General features: G+C 37.7%; 1 protein-coding gene across 1 annotated transcript in view; it reads right to left on the minus strand.

The window, feature by feature from the left end:
* sema3fb (sema domain, immunoglobulin domain (Ig), short basic domain, secreted, (semaphorin) 3Fb) overlaps positions 1–20,278 on the minus strand; it is a 61,437-nt gene that overhangs the window by 3,435 nt on the left and 37,724 nt on the right. Inside the window, exons 5-18 of the mRNA XM_081358047.1 lie at positions 18,998–19,117; positions 16,701–16,790; positions 15,002–15,095; positions 12,408–12,527; positions 11,995–12,134; positions 8,613–8,727; positions 5,902–5,971; positions 5,573–5,717; positions 5,154–5,376; positions 3,293–3,381; positions 2,861–2,902; positions 1,950–2,107; positions 1,275–1,342; positions 671–804 (exon numbers count right to left, since the gene is read on the minus strand). Coding sequence (XP_081214173.1) covers positions 671–804; positions 1,275–1,342; positions 1,950–2,107; positions 2,861–2,902; positions 3,293–3,381; positions 5,154–5,376; positions 5,573–5,717; positions 5,902–5,971; positions 8,613–8,727; positions 11,995–12,134; positions 12,408–12,527; positions 15,002–15,095; positions 16,701–16,790; positions 18,998–19,117 — 1,608 coding nt within the window. The remainder of the gene's footprint in view (positions 1–670; positions 805–1,274; positions 1,343–1,949; positions 2,108–2,860; positions 2,903–3,292; positions 3,382–5,153; positions 5,377–5,572; positions 5,718–5,901; positions 5,972–8,612; positions 8,728–11,994; positions 12,135–12,407; positions 12,528–15,001; positions 15,096–16,700; positions 16,791–18,997; positions 19,118–20,278) is intronic.

Genomic DNA, 20,278 nt, shown 5'->3' on the forward strand with positions numbered 1-20,278 from the left:
GTCGGATTGTACAAATTATGAAATATTCGATATCCCAATTTTGCATATCGTCCAGACAACAATTTGGATATTATCGTCTAAACGATATATCGCCCACCTCTAATATACACACATATACATATATATATATATATATATATATATACACACATTATATATACATTTTATATATATATATATATGTATATGTGTATATATATATATATATATATATATATATATATATATATATATATATATATATATATATATGTGTGTATATACTATATATATATATATATATATATATATATATATATATATATATATATATATATATATATATATATGTATATATATATATAAATAATATACACATATACATATATATATATGTGTATATACTATATATATATATATATATATATATGTGTGTATATACTATATATATATATATATATATATATATATATATAAACATACATACATACATACATACACACATATACACACATATATTATATACACATGCACACAACCTTTCAAAAGTTCTTTCAAAATAATTTTTTTTGGAAAGAAATTAATATTTTTATTCAGAAAGGATGCAGTAAAGACATAATGTTTCTAACATACTGTGCATCTGTACTATTTACTCATACATGAATATGGATATGTACTGGTGTGTCCTCACCTCTCTCCTCCTGTCGCTGTTGTCTCGGTGCAGGTGCCATTTGATGGCGGCGTGAGGAGATCTGGCCTGGCATTCCAAAAACGTGCTGCTTCCCTCCACCCCGTACTGCACCGTCTCTAGAGTGTTCTTATTGGCTGGACAACAACATCAACAACACGTCATTTCTCATAGACATCAACACAGCACTAGAGCGAGAACGAGAGCTGACCGTGAACTCATAAGGCAGAGCCAGTAGAACGTGAGAGCCGTGTCAGTCAAACTAAAACAAATCCAGATCAGAGCAGAATGATGCTTTCTGTTAACAGCTCATAAGGGCTGAATAAAGAAAGCATGACTGAATTTTACATATACGCTTCATTTATATAAACAAACTTGACAAATTAATGAAAGCGAGTAAAACGGAAATTCATGAACTGATGTTGATAAATGTGTCATGATATGAAAGCAAGTATTAACTGTGAATGATTTACTAATAAATTAGTTGTGCACACAATATGTTTATTAGATTGATATATTTACAAACAAAACAGACTGGACTAAATCTATTTATTGATATTATACATTACAATACATTTCTGCAGTTACAAATATGAGTTAGGCTTACTGTTGGAATTGTATCCTCTGCACTGGCGAATGGGATTCCCGTATTTGACATCCTGTCGCCGACTGCGTCTGAAAGGAAGCCAATATGGCAAGATAAGACATTTATTTCCACCTGTAACTGAATAAGTATGAAAATATGTAACTAGACAACATTTTAGTGGACAGCTCATCTGATTAGCAGATTGGGTTTTTCCAATTCTCAGTTTTAACGCTCAACTTTTAGGGTTTTTTCCAACCCAAACAACGTTGCACCATCTACTGCTTCAATAAATCACGCTGCGTGTGCAGTCACGCTGAAGATATGACAGGTTGAATGCTTGTGTAAAGTTCAGAAGAGGAAGCAATGTTCAATGTGTTTCTCTGGGATTTCATCTTTCTGCAACTCAGGGAAAAATCCTTTCCTGTTTCACAACGATAAGACTCACCCGTCCCTAAATGAGGTTCATATGGACACACCAACAACTTCAATCTGATTTCCCCTGAAATTGCCCAAAATGACTAATGCGTCTGACTGGATGATAGCAAAATATCTGCAGTTGCAACATTCAATGCACAATGTTCCCAGAAATCAAGCAAATATGACTGTAAATGAGGATCATATTAAGAATGCTCATGACTGGGAAGTGATCTTTGATGTGTGTGTTTAGTCTTCCTGAAGTGTTTTTGGCATATTCACCTCTTCTGCGAGGCCGAGTATCTAGAGCAGGACTTGCCGTCCCAGGCACAGTAAGGGTCTCGGGCTAAACAGCAGTCAGCACAGGCCTCGCCGTACACGTCACACCTGTGCAAGGCCAGATGAGTCACGCCAACCGCTGACGCCACGTACAGTTGTTGCTGCAACAAAGTCAAAAGTCATTTAGTAGGTGTTTCCATTTGTATTCTCCCTTTGGATGAAACATAGGTTGGTTCGATTAAAATGAACTCTGGTGCGATTGCTCTATTAGTGCGAGAACCCTGAAAAGATTGGCCTTGGGCCGCTCTTGTTTGGCATGTTTGACAAGTTCCATCGCAAAATATAAGCCATATGTTTTTGTATCTTAAGGTTCGGTGTTAAAAATGACAGTGTGAACGCTAAGCGAACCAGGACTAAATCGATCACTTTCTTTTTTGGTCCGGACCAGAAAAACCAAACTACGAGTGTGAAGTGTGAACACCCATAATTTGATTTGATCGTGAAAGCTCAGGGTAATAAATGATCTTCTGTGAGACCCTTTTGGAAAAAATGGCCTCTAACGTCCTGAATTTGAGATGCAGGCAGGTCTGTGCAGGGTTGGAACCGCACATTCAAGCCTGTTCTGATAATGGAGCTTTTTTTTACAGCGTTTGGACACTTGGCATTTCTGTTTTTAGGATCAGCTGTTTTGAATCAGTTATTCTGGGAGAACTAGGGTTTAAAATATGGCCTTGTAATGATGTCATACCGCATCTGCCAACAATCCCAATCTCGATGAAAGAATAAAACACTAATTGTGTCATAAATTACAGGGGATCATTTTTAAATCGGTTTATTGTTATCTTCTTTATGGGTTTGGTTATTCATCCAGTAGACATCAGTGTTTGTGAGCCATTTATAGAGCTAATTCTTACCCGTTTTGAAGAAATCTTCATAGTTGTGATGGGAGTAGGGACCTGAAAGTGACAGATATGAAAACTTTATTGTACATTAACCTTTACTTTTTGGTCATTAGTTTATTAGGTGTAATGTAGACTTTGTTTTTAGTTTGGTGTCAGTAAGATATTCGTTTTTTGGAAAGATATTAATACTTTTATTCAGCAAAGATGCATTAAAATGACCAAATAAAAGACATTTCTAAAGTATATTTTTTTATTTCAAATAAATGCGGTTCTTTTAAACTTTATATTCATCAAAGAAGATTGAAAAAAGGTATCAAGATTTCCACAAAAATATTAAGCAACACAAAAGCAGCATAAAATTCACCTTTGCCGTCACAGGAAATAAATATATGTATATATCACAATTCACCAGCGAACAGGAAAGTCCCAGGGTTCAGCGCTCACCTTAAAGACCTCCACTTCCTCCAGCACGAGTTCCTCTGTCTGCAGGTCATCTCTTGGCAGGACGATCACCTTCTGCACTGTGCCTCTGTCTGTAGGCCAATAGAAAGACAGTCAGATCATTCACTGGCTCTTTCCAAGTGCAGTTCCATGTTACAACAAAGCATGGCCGTCTTTGACCCAGAAACATTCAAAGCTCCATGACATTCCTCTGACAACTTTCTGTCTATTCATTTTTTCTGAGCCTTTTGTCTTTGCTCTTGTGCCCTGATAAAATCACGATTATTATCTTTCACTGACTCCAGAGACTCTTGAGTTACTCTTTCTTTCCATCCCATCTAACATGCAGACCCTTCACGTATTCCATCTACCATCCCTTCCTTTTAAAATCCCTCTTTTGTCTTTTGTTTTCACTGCTTTTCACGGCATGCTCATCTTTCAGCTCGGCTGTACCCTGTCAGGCTCCATCTCTACTGGAACGCTGAGGCTTTCCAGCGGCTGCGCCCTACCGAAACGCTTGTTTGATTTAAGCGTGCCCGTTGCATTCCTCTGTGCACGTCGCTGGAGATTTATTGCAACCGGAGCAATACATCTAACCTGAGCTTTGAACGGAGGCGAGCGACGGCAGCTGAAAGCTAGAGACGTTCCTGTGAGTGCTTGTAGGTGCAATGGGGCACGCAGAGTTGATTTAAAAACCCATTAGCCTCTCAGATTCACAAAGCAAGAAAAGCAGACATAAAGGGATAACCTACAGCATGACGAGACCGTGTACAGAAAGAATGATGGCATTCTGACTCTTTAATGTTAAAAGAGAACTAAAAGAGGAGGAGACGAGAGAAAGAGTTTAGCAGATCGGTGTAGGATGATGGATTCTCTTACAGTGATCCTCCAGTCTTAAGGGGCTGCACTCACAGTTTTTATATAAAGAACAGAAAGAAGGAAACACGAAACCTTTTTTTGCGTTTGACTTGAAGTAGAGTCAGATGCTTTTCACCTCATCTGATAAACGTAGAGTTACAGTACAAAGAGAAGGAATAAAACTGACTTTTTTTTTAGTTTATCCTGCAGCAGTTTCAGAAAAGTGTCTTGATAAAGGTTTAGCAGGAAGGCAAGGTGATAGTTACTGTACCTAAACAGCTCTTATACACTACTTTATCAGTTATATTGTTAAAAAAAAATATATAATTAAAATGAAAACAAACAAATGAAAAAATAATTCAAATAAAATAACTGGGATAACTGGGAAACTAAACTAAAATACATTTGCATCAAAGTAAAATCAAATAATGTCCGTGATGCACAACTAAAAATTTGATTTTTTTGAGACATGGTATATTATTAAACTTAAAACCTTTACATCCTGTCTGCATTAATCATGAAAATGCCATTAGACAACAATAACACTAGATTGTGTGGAGAAATATAATACTGCTAAAAAAAACTTTTATTTTTAAATATAAAAATTAAGTTTTTAAATAAAACAAAAAAGAAAAGACAAATTGAAAATAACTTTAAAAAAAACAGATATAAAAACTATATAAAATTTGTTAAACTACAATAACCCAGTGCGGAGCATTATATTACTTTTAAACATTTTTAAATGATACCAGTTAAGGCATTCATTTTATTTGTAAATATTTTTAATTTTTTAAATACAATGAAAACTAAACTAAATTGAAAAGACAAACTGAAAAAATATAATTAAATACTTAAATACTAGAGCATATACTATGCTCTGCTATCCAATACATCTAATTTTAAGTTACTTACACTTAAGTATGCAATGCATATTATATCGCATATAACATGGTAAATTTACATGAAATATGAAATATGTAAAAATCGGGGTAGTTTCCAGACTCACCTGTACCCAGGAAGAGCACCTCATAGTTGCCGTCGGCAGCAGTCACCTGGTCCACAGTGATGGTGGTGAACTCATAGTCCACGTTGGTCCTGACCACCAGGGGGCGCTTGTGCACCGGATACACAGTGTTGTACATGGTGGGATGGTTCCGCATGAAGTTGATGACCTCGTCGGGGTAGTCTTTAGTGGACTTCATGTTGGGGGTAAAAGTCCCACCAGGACACTGAAAAAAATGATGAGGATCAATTTTAGCCAATCAGATCCCTGTACTGTCCTAACGTAGCAGCACTAAAGGCTAACTGAAGTTTGAGCTTGTTGTTTAAACCTTCAACAGCAGGTATAGATTAATATAACTACACCGGTGAGACAATAATCCATCTTATTATTGGTATTCTGATTCATTAGAGGGTGAAACTCACTGTTCCTGGACGAGGGTAGGGGATTTTTCCAGTGTAGGCCACCCACTGATAATTGGGACCTTCTTTGTGGGCAAAAGGTCCATTGAACACCATCCGAATATCCGCCATGGAGTAGACGCAGACCGCAGAGCCTTTGAATACAGAGCTGGGGGGGGGGGATATGACAATGTTTTGTTATAAAGTTCATAATATATAAAGTGATGTTTAGAATTGAACATGGAAAAAACAGATGCAAATGTAGTGGACAATGCCCATGCTAAACAAGCCCTTCCAGTGTTTACTACAGTTCCCAGATGGAGAAAGACCTGGTCTGACACGTTCAAACTCACCCTGACACAGAGAAGACCCCATAGATGACTGGATTTTTAGTGTCCTGCGTGGGCTGTATGTACACATCCCCTAAAAGACACAAACACAGAACAGCACTGCAGTGAAAAAGCTGGAGGAACACTTAGCTAATATTTGCAGTGCATAAATCAAACGCATTTACTGAATCTCGGGACAAACTTCCTGTGACTCAGAGTTTCTCACTGCATTTCACTCATCAGATTTGTGTCTTGTTTTCAGCATCTCTTTCAATCGGACTTGATTGGGTTATCTCTATTACAAATTATATTCTCATTCTTAGACCTTGTAACAGTTTGAGACTGGATGTGTTATTTGTGTGTAACCTATGAAAGCAGAGGTTGGCAAATGCAAGATATTTCTCATAAACCTGACAGTTAAAACGTGTGTAGAAACCTCTAACATTATTAGCCACACCAGTATTATACTTATTGTAGTATTTTTGGGAGTAATTTTGTTCCAGTAAACCGGACAGAAAATGAGGTGAAAGACAGTCACTATGATGAAACTTGCTGAGTCGGCTTGCATAAACACTAATGAGTGCATGTGTGTGTAGGGGAATAAGTGAGTGATAGAGGATAGCAAAGCATATGGTTCCTATTGCTTCACACACACATCCTGCCAACCTTTATACAGTATCTGAGTGTAGATGTATATGTATATGTATATGTATAGTGCAGGTGAAGCATCTTGTGTATATGGACAAGGCTTATAAGACTCAGTCACAGAGCTATAAACTCATGATCACATAAATGAAAAAAAGTATGACAGTTGTGGTATAGTTGGTAATGCACATGTTCCAGACACACTGAGGTGCTTTTGCCGTAAATGCAAGTTAAGTCTGCAACATGTCCCAGCCCCTTATTCTTTATGCTTTCAACTAATAACACCTTTAAGACTCTCTCTTGCCCATGCCAATACATATGGCAACTCGAGGCAAATGTCCTCCCCCTTCCTGCTTCACAACAGGAGAGATGCAGTTAATGGTGTATATATAAGGATCCTCAAAAGGGATGAACACACATATTTTTAAATGACACCTCTTTAATGATTTTTTTTAACAAACAATTGGACATCTGGGACGAATTTTTCAAATCCTTAACGTCTTCCAACTGTTCAAACTCCCATAATCTCCTAAAAGTAAAGCCAGAGTCACATGAGCAGCTGTATAGAATCTATGTAAAGATCTACACAATGATTCCCAATAACACTGAACAGAAAATGCAGGAATTTACATTTAAAGACATGAAACAGCACTGCTTTTAACATTATTTTCCCCGCCCACGTGGCCTTTAAGAGTCTGAGATAATCAATTATGATGAATAAAGATGACAATATAGATTAACGTGCACTGACAATTTGTGAATAATAAGACCAGAAATATTTATTAAGAAGGTACTCTACAGTTCAAAAGCTTAAGATCAAAAAAATAATTAATTTTTTATTGATATAACATTTTATTGATCAAAAGTGACAGTAAAGACATTTATAATGTTAAAAAAGATTTATGTTTTAAATAAATCCTGTTCTTTTCTATTAATTAAAGAATGCTACAAAATATTAAGCTTTGCATCATAGGAATACATTATTTATTATTATTAAATCTAATATTAAAATAGAAAACAGCTTTTTTAAATTGTAATACTATTTCACAATATTAGATGCATTATTAGTGAGCATAAGGGACTTCTTTTAAAAACATTCAAATTTACCAACCCTAAACTTTTGGCCCGTTGTGAATATATTAGCAATCTTCTGCTTTCCATATAATATACGTGTGATTATAAACATGGCACAGTACTTAAGCACAGCGCTCTCTCTACTCTAATAAAAGCTTAATCCTGTTCATTAGTAGACTGTCACAACTCACAATGTACTACAGCTTTACTACCTTATTAAAAATGCCTGCACATCCCTCCTTCAACACACACACACACACACACACACACACATCTAAAACCTCTCCACGAGCCTGTGTAAACATCCTCCCCACTAATAAAGAGCCAAACGTGTTTATAAGTGTGGAGCGGCTGTGTTCGGGAGCCCAGACCCGCTCTTTTAATATGAGCAACAGCTATAAATTCCAGCGTGATCATAACCCACCGTTTCCCAACATCACTGGGGCCAATTAGTCTGGAAATGGCTATAAGTGCAAGAGCGAAACCCTTATTGGACCCTGCATTTCTGTCGGTCCACCTGATCCGTCCACAGGGCATGCCCTTCTCTCTGGACGTCATCCGAACTCTCTCCGTAGCTCATGGCACATCTCCCACACCTTCAGCCTTCTCAAAAGAGCCTTTTGTTCGGAGAAAGAAAGGTGGGTTTCTGTAACACCGCTCCGAATAAGCCATTATCCATCTCGGCATATGGACTAGAGGGGAATCTGGTGCCATATGGCAGGGGGGTGAGGTACGTCACCTGGCGCGGTGTAAATGCAGACCTGGAGGCCCACATTAGGGGATCCAGGATGTAGTGGGTGGATGGAGGGTTTGCATGTGGTTTTGTAGTAGGGTGTGGGCGACATTGGACAGGGCCACTGAAACCTGACTAACCAGGAGAGGATCTTTCTCATTCACACACTGCTAAAGTGATCCCTGACTGGCCCGCAGCCAACACAAACCACTTTAAGAGCCGAGATGGGACTTTTCCACTGACGACTTTATCTGTTGGAGATGAAACGGAAATGGAGACTTACTGAGGTCGTCGAAATGCGTTTCAATCCCATCAGCTCCTGGGACTGAGCAGATGAGACGGGCTTTCAGGAAGGTGCTCCACTTGTTGACCAAGCAGCAGTGACCGCCATCATCGTTCTGTAAACACACACACACACGCGGTTTGAGCCGAAATCAAAGAGAGGAGAAATAGCTGTATTTAATTCATTGCAAGCCCCTCCGCAGCGGGAGAGAGAGGAACAAACAGCCAGGAAAAGTTAGCTGTGAGAAGACAAGATTGCAAATAGTGTCTCGTCTGATTCACAAAACACACCCATCTGGTCTGATGGCCGGCCAAATTTTAGGAAGAGGTGGCTGAGGAATCCTGATTTATCATCTGACTTCAAATCCCAACCTATTCGTTTGGGAGGTATATATGAAGGGATAGTTCGCCCATAAACAAAAATGCTGTCATTATTTATTCATTGGGTCATACCAAACTGGTTTCACTTACTTTCTTCCATAGAATACAATGCAATTTTCCATTCAATTGTAATACAGTAAATGGGGATTGGTGCTTTCAGGCTTCAAAAAGGACACAAAAACACCATAAAAGCATCATTAAAGTAGTCTGTAAACTAGATGTTAACCGCTGTGAACAGGAAAAGTTTAACCAAAATCTTCTTCAGACTTCAGTTAATACATTTCTTAAGATAAATTGTAAGATTCTCAGAAAAATTTTAAAGGGTAAGTTCATGCAAAAATTAAAATTGTGCCATCACTTACTCAGTTGTTCCAAACCTGTAAGAGTTTTTGTTTTGTTGAACACACAAAAAAAGATATTTTGAAGAATGTTGGTAACCAGACGGTTGACAGGAGCCATTGACTTCCATAGTAGAAAACAAAACTGTCTGGTTACCAACATTCTTCAGAATATCTTTTTTTTGTGTTCAGCTCATACAGGTTTGGAACACCTTGAGGGCGAGTAAATGATCTGGGTGAATTATCACTTTAAGAACAGTTCTTGAAAAATTCTTAAGTTCTCAAACATTTTTAAAAACAAAATGACAAACTTTGAAGATATTTGATTGTATGACGGGTCTTATCGAAGACTCAGCTAAATGAAAAATGTTCCAAAATCAAATACACTACCTGCAGATATTATAATAAAAATTATTCAATTTCTTTCTTTTGGGGATTTAAGACTATTTGGAGGTTATTAGATTTACAAGCATTTAAGAGCATTCTTTTTAGGATTTCAAATTCAATTCTTCAAAGTTTTTTCTTTAGAACATTCTTAAAAAATGTTTCTAGGAATAATACATTTTCTCTTAAGAATGCTTCATGAATCCGTCCCCAGATCAGTCCCATTTGTGAACGGATCATTCAGACTGGTTTTGTAAACTGGATCAATTATTCACTGAAAAGATATGACTCAAAAGAACAATTCATTAATGATCTGGACATCAATGAATTAATACAGCTAGATTTTCAGTGAGTAATGGCTTAAATTTCAACCTGTTCCTTACACAAACTCTTGTATGACTTTAGTAGATTTGGAATAAAATGCACAAAGGAGGCCCACATTAGGGGATCCTAATCTTTAGCAACTTTAAGGTGCTTTGCTGTAATTTTGTAGCTTGAATTTCCCAGTCCTCATTCATGTTGATTCAAATTCACATTTTGTGTTTCCCAGAAAAAAGAATGTCCTTCAGGTTTGGAATGTGAGGAGTAAATTATGAAAGAAATGTTCATTTTAGGGTGAACTATCCGAACTATACAGATGCAGCTAAATGAGTTGTATACGACAAACCATATACATGATATGAATGATCATACCTAAGGCTATTTCTGCATGCTTCATCTTTGATCGCATGACTCATTGTTATTAATAAAAGCTAAAGATCTTTGTGAGAGGGTGGATGGTGACCAGATGGGTTCAGATGTGAGATGCAGAATGGCTGGTTCTCTGGAGTGTGATCCATAAAGCCCTGAGTGCAGGGGTGTGTTTGCATGCTAGGTCACCGCATGACCCCGACTCATAAACAAAGACCTGGGGGGCCGCACGACAGAGACCACGCACTCATATAAACACACCCGTAAACACAAAACAGAAAGCGGATAAACACAAAAACTCACCCACACAAACACACATGTAATGTCACCACCATGTGGTTCCACATATGAAACTGCTCAATGAACAGATGCATATTAAAATACACACACACAAATCCATTTGTAAAGACATACACACATACACACATAAACATTTTGTATATAGACTACCATTGAAAATTTTGGGGTCATTAAGATTTTTCTTTTATGTAATTACTACTTTTATTAAGCTTTAAATTGATCAAAATATATATAATGTTCTGAAATATTTGTAATTAAAATATCATAGAATTCATGAAAATATTAAGCAGCACAACTGTTTTCAACATTGTTGATATAAAAATAAATGTTTCTTGAGCAGCAACTCAACATATATGATTTCTGAAGGATCATGTGACACTGAAGACTGGGGTAATGATGCTGAAAATTCAGCTTTGCATCACAGGAATAAATTACATTTTAAAATGTAGTATAGAAAAGAGTTATTTTAAATTGTAATAATACTTCACAATATTATTGTTTAATGTATTTTTGATCAAATAAATGCAGCCTTGTTGAGTATAAGAGATTTCTTTCAAAAACATAATAAAGTCTTACTAGAAACACTATAAAAAAATCATAAAGCTTCAAAGACTTATATATAGCACCTTTACAGTCATAAGACATTTTGGAACTTTTATTGTATTGCATAGCAGGCTGGATGTTCTGCAATTAATTGACCCATTTATGTGGGTTTTGTACAGTTTAGCTATGTTTGTGGGGAACTTTTCATTATTTAACCCTCCCAATACAGCTAAACAAGAACAAACCCACAAGCTTACATTAAGCCCAAGAAGATGCACCACAAACCCCTGAGTTTACCCCTGTGGCCCAAGCCTGCCGCTCGATGTTTGTTTTCATTGCCCTGCTCAATTTGCAGCTGTGGTCTGGCACTATTTTCATTAAGAACTTGTGGTTAAGCTCCACGCTTGGGACAAATGCTTTGGTGCTAGTAAATTAGCAGTCGTTTCCATAGTACGTAAAGAAACTCAGTCATACTCAGAAGGGCTGATCTGACGAGTCAAAAGGTCACAGGTTCAGGGGTCACATGGATAGAGAGACGTATTGTAAGCAGGGAGGTCAAATATGTGTGGATTTCAGCACGTCAGCGGCAAGCAAACAAAAATGCCACAGTCAAGTATCCACAAACCACAGCTCACTCGCTCTCGGCTGTGGCTGGAATCTCTTCCAGAAATGCTGAATGGTATGGAATGTCTCAAACTTTGTGTTGTATTCATCAAATCATATTTTAGGGCAGAGATTTAAGCTCACCAGGCAGATTCGCCCGATGCGTGACTGTGATTTGGGGCTCTGGCCCATCTCAGAAGACTTCTCACGGAAGAAAAAGTAGAGTTTGTCATCGTTTTTCTCATTGCTGTCAGGGATAAGGTGCACATGGACAAATGAGGGGTCTAAGAAAAAGAGAGAGGGAGAGAAAAAATGTAACATGCAATGGCATTTTACAAATTGCATGATTAAGCATTTATCAGCCTTTTCATAGTAACTGAGAAACTACAAGGAATCATTAGGACTATTTAAGTGACCTGCAAAAAAGCAAAAGGTAATTAAAAAAAGGAAAAGCAGACAGAACACTAATCAACAAACACTTTTTATCTAGACAGACAGATAGACAGACAAATAGACAGACCGACAACTACTCATATCCACTTATTTTACATATTTACCATTCAGCCATCTTGAGTTGTATTGGTCGGTACGCATGACTGCGTTTTTCCCCAAAGTTCGGAAAATAGCAGAGTCTGTTCCCATGAAGTCAATATACACCCCTGCATACAGTTCTCCATCTAAGAGATACAGAAACAGAGAGATAAAAAGAAAAAGTCAAATGTAAGAATCTGCAAATGTGAAAGAATGATGCATTTGATTTATGAGCTTTTATGCCGTCTGTGATGAAATGTCAGCCACGCCCAAAGTCTAACACCGTTCTTTCAACATCTGTGCAGAGATCCATCAGGACACAGATAAAGAGCATTTAACTGATCAACTGTTCAACTTGCAGTGAACTTACATGGACAATCAGCCAAAATATTATTATTATTTTTTTATTTTTTTTAATCAAATAAAATACATAATAACTTTAATTATGCACATATTAATATGACACCGTTCAATGATATAAATCTTAGCTTGATGGCAACTGCCAACTTACACTATACACAATTATGCACAGGATTGATGCCCACTGGGTTCACATGCGCTGGTCATTATGCATGTGCATGTGAGGGGTTATTATTGCCTCTGGAGGAATTTGTTCCTTGTTAAGTAGTGTGGAGGTCAAGTGTGTGTATGTGTGTGTGTGTGTGCAGAACCCAGTTGCAGGCCATTTGAGCAGGTGTCTCAGTGTGTAGTTGGCAGAGGCCATGGCTGTTGAGGAGGGGCCGCAGAACCACGGCCAGACGGAGCTCTGTCGCGGCCCTCAAGATTAATTCGTTCTCTGAGGTATCAAGAGCACAGAGCCTGCCCGCTTTTGCCCACACTTGCTTCTGTTTACAGCGGGAGATATGAGTTCAGTTTGTAGAGGAAACGGGCTGGATGTAGAATGAGTCTGTTGAAACAGTCTATTTGCTCTGCCCGTTGGCGGTTTTTCCAAAGGCAGTTCAAAACTGTTGATTCTTAGGGGAAGTCTAGGTGCCAACCTGTCAGAACGTCTTGTAAATTCAACCAAACAACTCTAATATATGAGGTGGTGGTTAAATACAACAAGGTAGGCAAGCAATAAAGAGTTCTTTCAAGGAATGGCATGCCAAAGTTTGCAAAAGCTTCCTTGTCATGTTTGTTTGTGGCTTTTAAGGTCGTCGTACCTCGTGTAAGCCTGTGATAAATTGTTTTACTGGCTTAGCTAAGTGGTTTTGCTAGTTGTGGGCTTTGCTAAGCTGTGCTGATTAGATGGTTTAGCCAGTTGTTTTCCTAGTCAAGGGTTTTGCTGAATTACCTGCTGTGTAAGTCCTGCTAAATTGGGGTTTTGTGCTGTTGTTTGGTCTTGGCTGATGACCAGCTAGTTTGGAGATCGTTTATTCAGGATAAGAAAAAAAAAACTAATATACAAAACTATTTTGTCAGAAAATACTATGGATTTCCACACTCTAACAAACTAAAATTGATTAAGGAAAACATTCTTTAACATACTTTATTCAAATACAAAGACACAAATGCTTTGCTAACATGATAACATTCAGGCTGCTAGCTATGCACATTTTTAAAGAAAAAGACTTTCAGATTTTAAAAGAAAGAAAAAAGCAAACCAACGAATGCAACACCTACTTGAAATGACAAGTAAAATCAAGCTTATTTAGCTGGCAGCATCTACGCGGACATGACTTGGGGGGAAATAAACAAATTGCGATTTTGGTTAAAAATTGAGATTGAGATTTAAAATGCAATTTAAAAAAAACCTTCAGGTTTTCAGTGCTTATTTGATGGGCTGTAGAATTTGGTAAAAAAATGTGTGACTATCAGAATGACTATAAAATTATTATTAATATTAAGATTGTTATTATAAACACCTGATCCAGAGGTACTCACGTGCAGAACATACATTTATTGAATTAAAAAACAGCATTTGCAATATGATAATTCCACTAAACCACATTGCGATTTCAGTTTTATTTAACTTAATTGTGCGGCTCTATTTCTATGTTTCATACCTAATTTAACTACAAGGAGCCAAATAAAACAAAGCCAACATTATGCTGTTTCTCTGTGAATATGGAACATATCTAAATGTGAAAAGTTTTTTCCCCTCAAGCACTATTCTGAAATGACCCGTTACCAATGATCTATAAAGCGTTGAGTTTGGTAGTGCATGAAGAGTCGCAGTGAGAAGCATCGTTAGAGGGCTTGTTAAAACACACCGTGCACTTCATTGATTCGCATGGTTCAATATAAACAGCTTTCACTGCCATCTGAGTTCTCCATCAAGAGTTACTCAAATCATGGATTGGACGTTTCCAATAAAACGCATAACTAATAATCCCATGGTTTCTCCATTTAATTAAATTTTCATTCAGTTAAATTTTTTTCACCATCTTATGGGAAAATGCAGGAATGCAGGAAAAAAAGAACAATGCTTAGGAGCTAGTCACTTTTTTAGGGCAGCAGTTGAGCAATAGCTCTCTGAATAAAGCGAGTTGCTCGGATTAGTCATTTAAAGAGCGTTCACAAGAATACAAGATGCTGTTTTTTGGAGCAGGACACTGCACGTTCAACACCCAACTCTCTGAAATGGAAATCTATTTTTCACCATTTTGAAGGGACTTACTAATCAAAGCGGAGACGCTGTTCAGTTTTGGATCATATGGGCACTTTCCCTTCCCAGAATCCTCTCTGCCGGGCTCCAAATGGAACACGTATTCCTGAAAGGGAAATTGAAAGCAAAGATTAGATCTCTCTGTCTTACAATCAATAATCCAGAAAAAAACACTGTAGTCTTCAGTCCTCAGATCCCTATAAAACATGACATGGACTTAGGCAACAGGGTTAGGCATGTGACAAAAAAGACTGATGCAAAACAGTAAAAGAGAGAAGCAATGATGCAAAATGAACTAATCTCAGAGTTGGATCACTGAATATAATGCGCAGATATAAAGTTTCACTATCCAAACTTCTCTGCTCGTCCGTAGCCTACAACACCTGTCTAATCCTGCACAGCGAGCGTGGCGGAATGGCTTACTGACACCGGCCCATCCCAGCATCCCTCGGGCATGATACAGAAACACTGACTGACTGACTGATTTGGATGTGCGATTTAGGAATTGCCACGAGCGTGTGCTGACATGCCCTGGAGACTCGCCATGAGCCAGATCCTTAGCTCTCTAACCCGAGATTTTCCTTTACCGTCAAAGATGCAGATGGAGGAGTGGAAGACATTTCTAATCTTATCCATCAACATTCATTTAAATGAGAGCGGAAAAGCTGTCAAAATATTCAGTGCTGTCCAGCTTTAACAGATTCCCTTTCACCCGTTATTAAAATCAACACTGCAGAAATAATGGCGCTGGCAGATCCTGTGCCTTTTAAGTGCCTTAAATTAGAAATATTGGTATGTAAAATTGTAAAAATGTAAAAAAAGACAGATTACCTATATTCTTCTGTTTGGCAGAGGAGATTGAATGGTGAGCTAAAAATATTTTGCCACAAACTTTTGTGAGAATTACCTGAATAACCATTTCTAAGAAAAGTTTTTACCGTAAATGCCTCATTTCATACATGTGCTTGCCATCAATTCAAAATGCTATTGCAATTCAATGCTTGCCAATTTTTTTGTACATGTTTCTCTAATGTTGTTTTTCCCTCACTATGTTGTTCTAATTATTATTAATATGTGTATGTGGTATATGTATATTATGTACAGGTCACAAGAGGGTCAAGCGCTTTTTCTTGTGATGTGAAATGTAGGACGGCTGAAGTATTTGAGTAATGTTTAGCTCTGAAGGTCTATTATTTCCTCTGCTTCTTTGTGTTTGCTCTGAATCAACTGCTTGTGTGTGTGTGTATTTAGCATTTACTTTGATGGTATGAACATTATGTATTGCAAGTTAGTTAATCATAAAGAAATAGCAAGGTCCAGAAAAAAATGAAATAGAGTTGCGAAATATCTTACAAATTAACATGAAAAGTTAGGTTTGCGGGAAGAAAGGGTACAAAGAGAGAAACATTTAACAAGCTAAGACACAACAGAAGAACAGAAATTAAACAAAGATCAGCTATTAGCCATTAAGACATACTAAAACTAAAAGAAAGTGACTTAATGCACACAAAACAAGATGTGCGCCACAGAACAAAGCTTTTAAAAAAAAACATGTTAGAAAGACATGACAGAGTCAACAACAACAACAAAAAAACTCCAGACATCAGACAGATGAGACGGAACAGGAAAAACACAGGAACAAAGAGCATGCAGGTTAATGCATCTTTAGACAACGGGGAGCCAGCAGCAGACGTCCACATCCGTGTCCCACCTGTAGTCCTGTCTCATCAAACACGATTTCAGGTTCAGCAGCACGACTAGTTCTTCCTCTGGTCTGGGGCATCTGGAGATGCATGGCCGTCTAAAACACAACATAGTTGCATGATCTATGATGTTACCCACTTACCAAGTAAGGTCCCCCTTTTTAGCACCCCCCTATATAAAAAATAATAAATAATATATATATATATATATGGACAATAATCATGTGTGCGATGTATTTTTAAGCTTTGGGAAGTGATCTCCAGTAAACAGTATAAACCAGCCTTAAGGTGGTTTAAGTTGTTCAAGTTGGTCCCCCAGTCTGGACTAGCTGGTCAGCCAGCTAAAAAGTGTCTAAAACCCCTATAAAACAATCAAAACAGTCTAACGAATCACATGGTTTACTGTATACTGTTTTTCATCATGTCCACACGGTTCACTAAGTTGCCGAAGAGAGTTAGTGTGCGAAAGATATTAGGCACTATAGATATCTTGAAGTGTAAATCAAAACCTGTCTGGGATTGTGGTGTCATGTGTTCGAGTCAAGGGTGTTATCGTAGCGTGCTGCTGTCGAATGGTTTGACCATTATGGGTTGCACAGCTGGCTTTCGGAAAACCCCAAAAATCAACATTGTGAGTCAGCACGTCTGCTGCGGCCACATGTGTTTCTTTCAACATACTGTCTTGGGTACAGTCTGAATGCAAAGCATGGATTAGCACGCCAAAGACCTGCTGCAGTTGGCCACATCTGGATGTCTTTGGGTTAATGTGCGTCTGTATGTGTTAGACATGATGTGTCATGCTCATTGGCACAGACATGGAGATGTTTGCCTGGCTGGAGGACTTTGTGGACGCAGTCTGTGACCCAGGTTTCCTGTCTAGAAAGAGCAGGGTGTTAAGGGGTATATCACATCACCTCTCAGCTCTTGTACCAACATTCACACGCGGAGGGCATTAAAAGGATGTGTGCCAGTTAAAAATTCCTGGGAAAAGTTGAGGCAATTCATTATGATGGGAAATAGACCTCCAGCACCATACTGAGACGCTATAATGGGAGCTCCCATAGCATAACACCCTACATAATACTGCTTTCAGAATTAAAACTGGGAAATTATAGGAATAATTCTGTCATATTTACTCACACTCAATTCCAAACCCATGAGACTTTCTGAAGAACATCTAATGGAGGTATTTTCCATACAACAACTAGTGACTACAGCTGTTAATCTCTGAATCTAAAAAAAACAGACTTAATCATTGAGTCAGTGAGTTAAATCAAAGACTTTAGATATACAAAGATGGCGCACTCATATTACTACTGAAATATACAATTTATGGTACAGTTCATGTCAGATTTTGTTGCAGATTTGAAATGTTATTTAATTGAGAGCTCGGCAAGCAGTTTTTGAGATCCCAGGATTTCCCCATTTAAATAGATAGGACTTGGTCTTGGATGCCCGGAATAGCTGCCCAGATATGTTGCAAATATCGCCACCGAGTGAACAGACTTTCCTTGAAAGGAACTTCGGTTAAATTCCAACTTCACTAACAAGAACCATCTAAAGTTCAACATTTTGAACAGCAGTGCAAAGGCATTTAAATGTAGTTGATTCATTAAATGGTTCGTCATAGATTATCAGTAAACACTGACATTTAAATCTGTCAGAAATAAAACTTTGTGAAGGTTTGAGATAAAGCTGCAAAAATAATTTTAATTTTCGGGTGAATTATTTCATTAAGAAATGCATCGCTATATAGTATAAGTATAGGTGTGATTTTAAGTGTGTGTGCGCGTTAAAGAATAAAAAGTATATAAATGGTATTCCAACTTCTGACTTCTATTAATTCTATACTTTAAACGTCCCTGGACCGTCATTAGAGAACAAGTGTTGTGTTTAGAGAGACAAAGTGCTAGCTGTACAAGCAAGGGTCCTAAAAAGGCAAAGAGGGTCCACAGAGTGATGCCTGGCTCGAGCGAAGAAACTCAAGCTCCTCAATTAAAGAGTAAGACTAAACAGGAGAGAGAGTTATAGTGCGCTGGGGAAGGCAGCTGTGAGGGTGAACGCCAGCCAACACCTGGAGGGTTTTTACGGAGGGAAGGAGGTCACACAGGGGGACGGTGAGTGACAAATCACTGTTGATGGACTGTAAGAGTCGGTAATGGATAGATTTGTGGAGAAATCTGGAAAAGGCGTATCTATTAATACAGGAAGAACACCTGTGTCTCACAGGTATCCAGGTGTAACCGCTACGTTTAAGACACACCTCTCATGCCCTGCTACCCCACTCTCAGAAAAGGCTATTTACCATTGGCTTGCGTCCTCTGTTGACATAAGTGCATATTGGGTTGTAGGCGCCCGTCCCGCACACGTACAAGTGCGTCCTGTTCCATGGCTCGATCAGACGGATGAAATTACCGCACTCGCCCTGAGAGAGGAAACAATCACGTTAACGGTTTTCACACATGTCTATGACAGACTGAACAAAAGACCCATTAGGCCAGACATTAAAAAGCCAGTGAATTTACAATGTGAGTTTTGTGGCTTTTAGCTCACGTTAGTGCTATGTGCTACAGTACATGCTACCGCTAAATAAACTTAAAGAAGATATAAACATTTGAAATTTAGCCCTAAACTTCTGGGAAAATGGACCAAAATGTTGATTGCTGTATGCAGAGGCGTTTGGTCCAAATACGAGAACTGTACCAATGCCAAAAACACAGTATGCTAGTATGCATACACAGATGCTAATGTTTGGCCAGCACATTCAGGTATTCGGGTAGCTAGCTATAAACATGCCAGCATTTTAACTGATTTCAAACTTATACTTCTCAATCTGTTGCTCCACTCTCACTGTAGTTGACCTAAGAGAAAATAGCTGTAGAATACTTTGTAATATGATAGTTTATCATAACACTTAAATATGATGCAGTTGCACTATTAATTTTGTTCTGACATACACTGCCTTTCAAAGATCTGTGGTCGGTACGATTTATTTGATCAAAAGTACAGTAAAAACAGTAATATTGTGAAATGTTATTACAATTAAAAACAGTTTTATTATTTATTACTTAATTAAGTCTGGTGATGCAAAGCTGAATTTTCAGCATCATTCTTCCAGTTTGCAATGCCACATGATCCTTCAGAAACATTTTAATATTCTGATTTGCAGCTCAAGAAACATTTCTGGTTATTATGTTGAAAACAGTTGTGCAGCATTTATTTGAAATAGAAACGTTTTTAACGTTTTAAATGTCTTTACTGTCACTTTTGATCAATTTAATGCATCTATACTGAATACAAGTATTAATTTCTTTGAAATCTTAATGTGTTGTTTTTACACAGAATATTTTTCAGGCCTAACACTATACGTCACTAACTAGCGCATGCAGCTAATCATGGTTTTGTCTAGCTGTGATTTAAACTAAAGACTATTGGCTGTTTAAAAATATAATTAAAAAAAAAAGTATAATTTCCTGTTTCAATAGGAAATCACGGGAAAGAATAACCCAACTACTTCTTTGTCTTTAAACTTAGGACTGGAAGTGATTTCAGCAACCCTATGTTAAGTTCAAAAGAGTCAAATCAG

Source organism: Scardinius erythrophthalmus (genome assembly GCF_964197995.2).
Source record: "Scardinius erythrophthalmus genome assembly, chromosome: 25".
Classification (NCBI taxonomy): Eukaryota; Metazoa; Chordata; class Actinopteri; order Cypriniformes; family Leuciscidae; genus Scardinius; species Scardinius erythrophthalmus.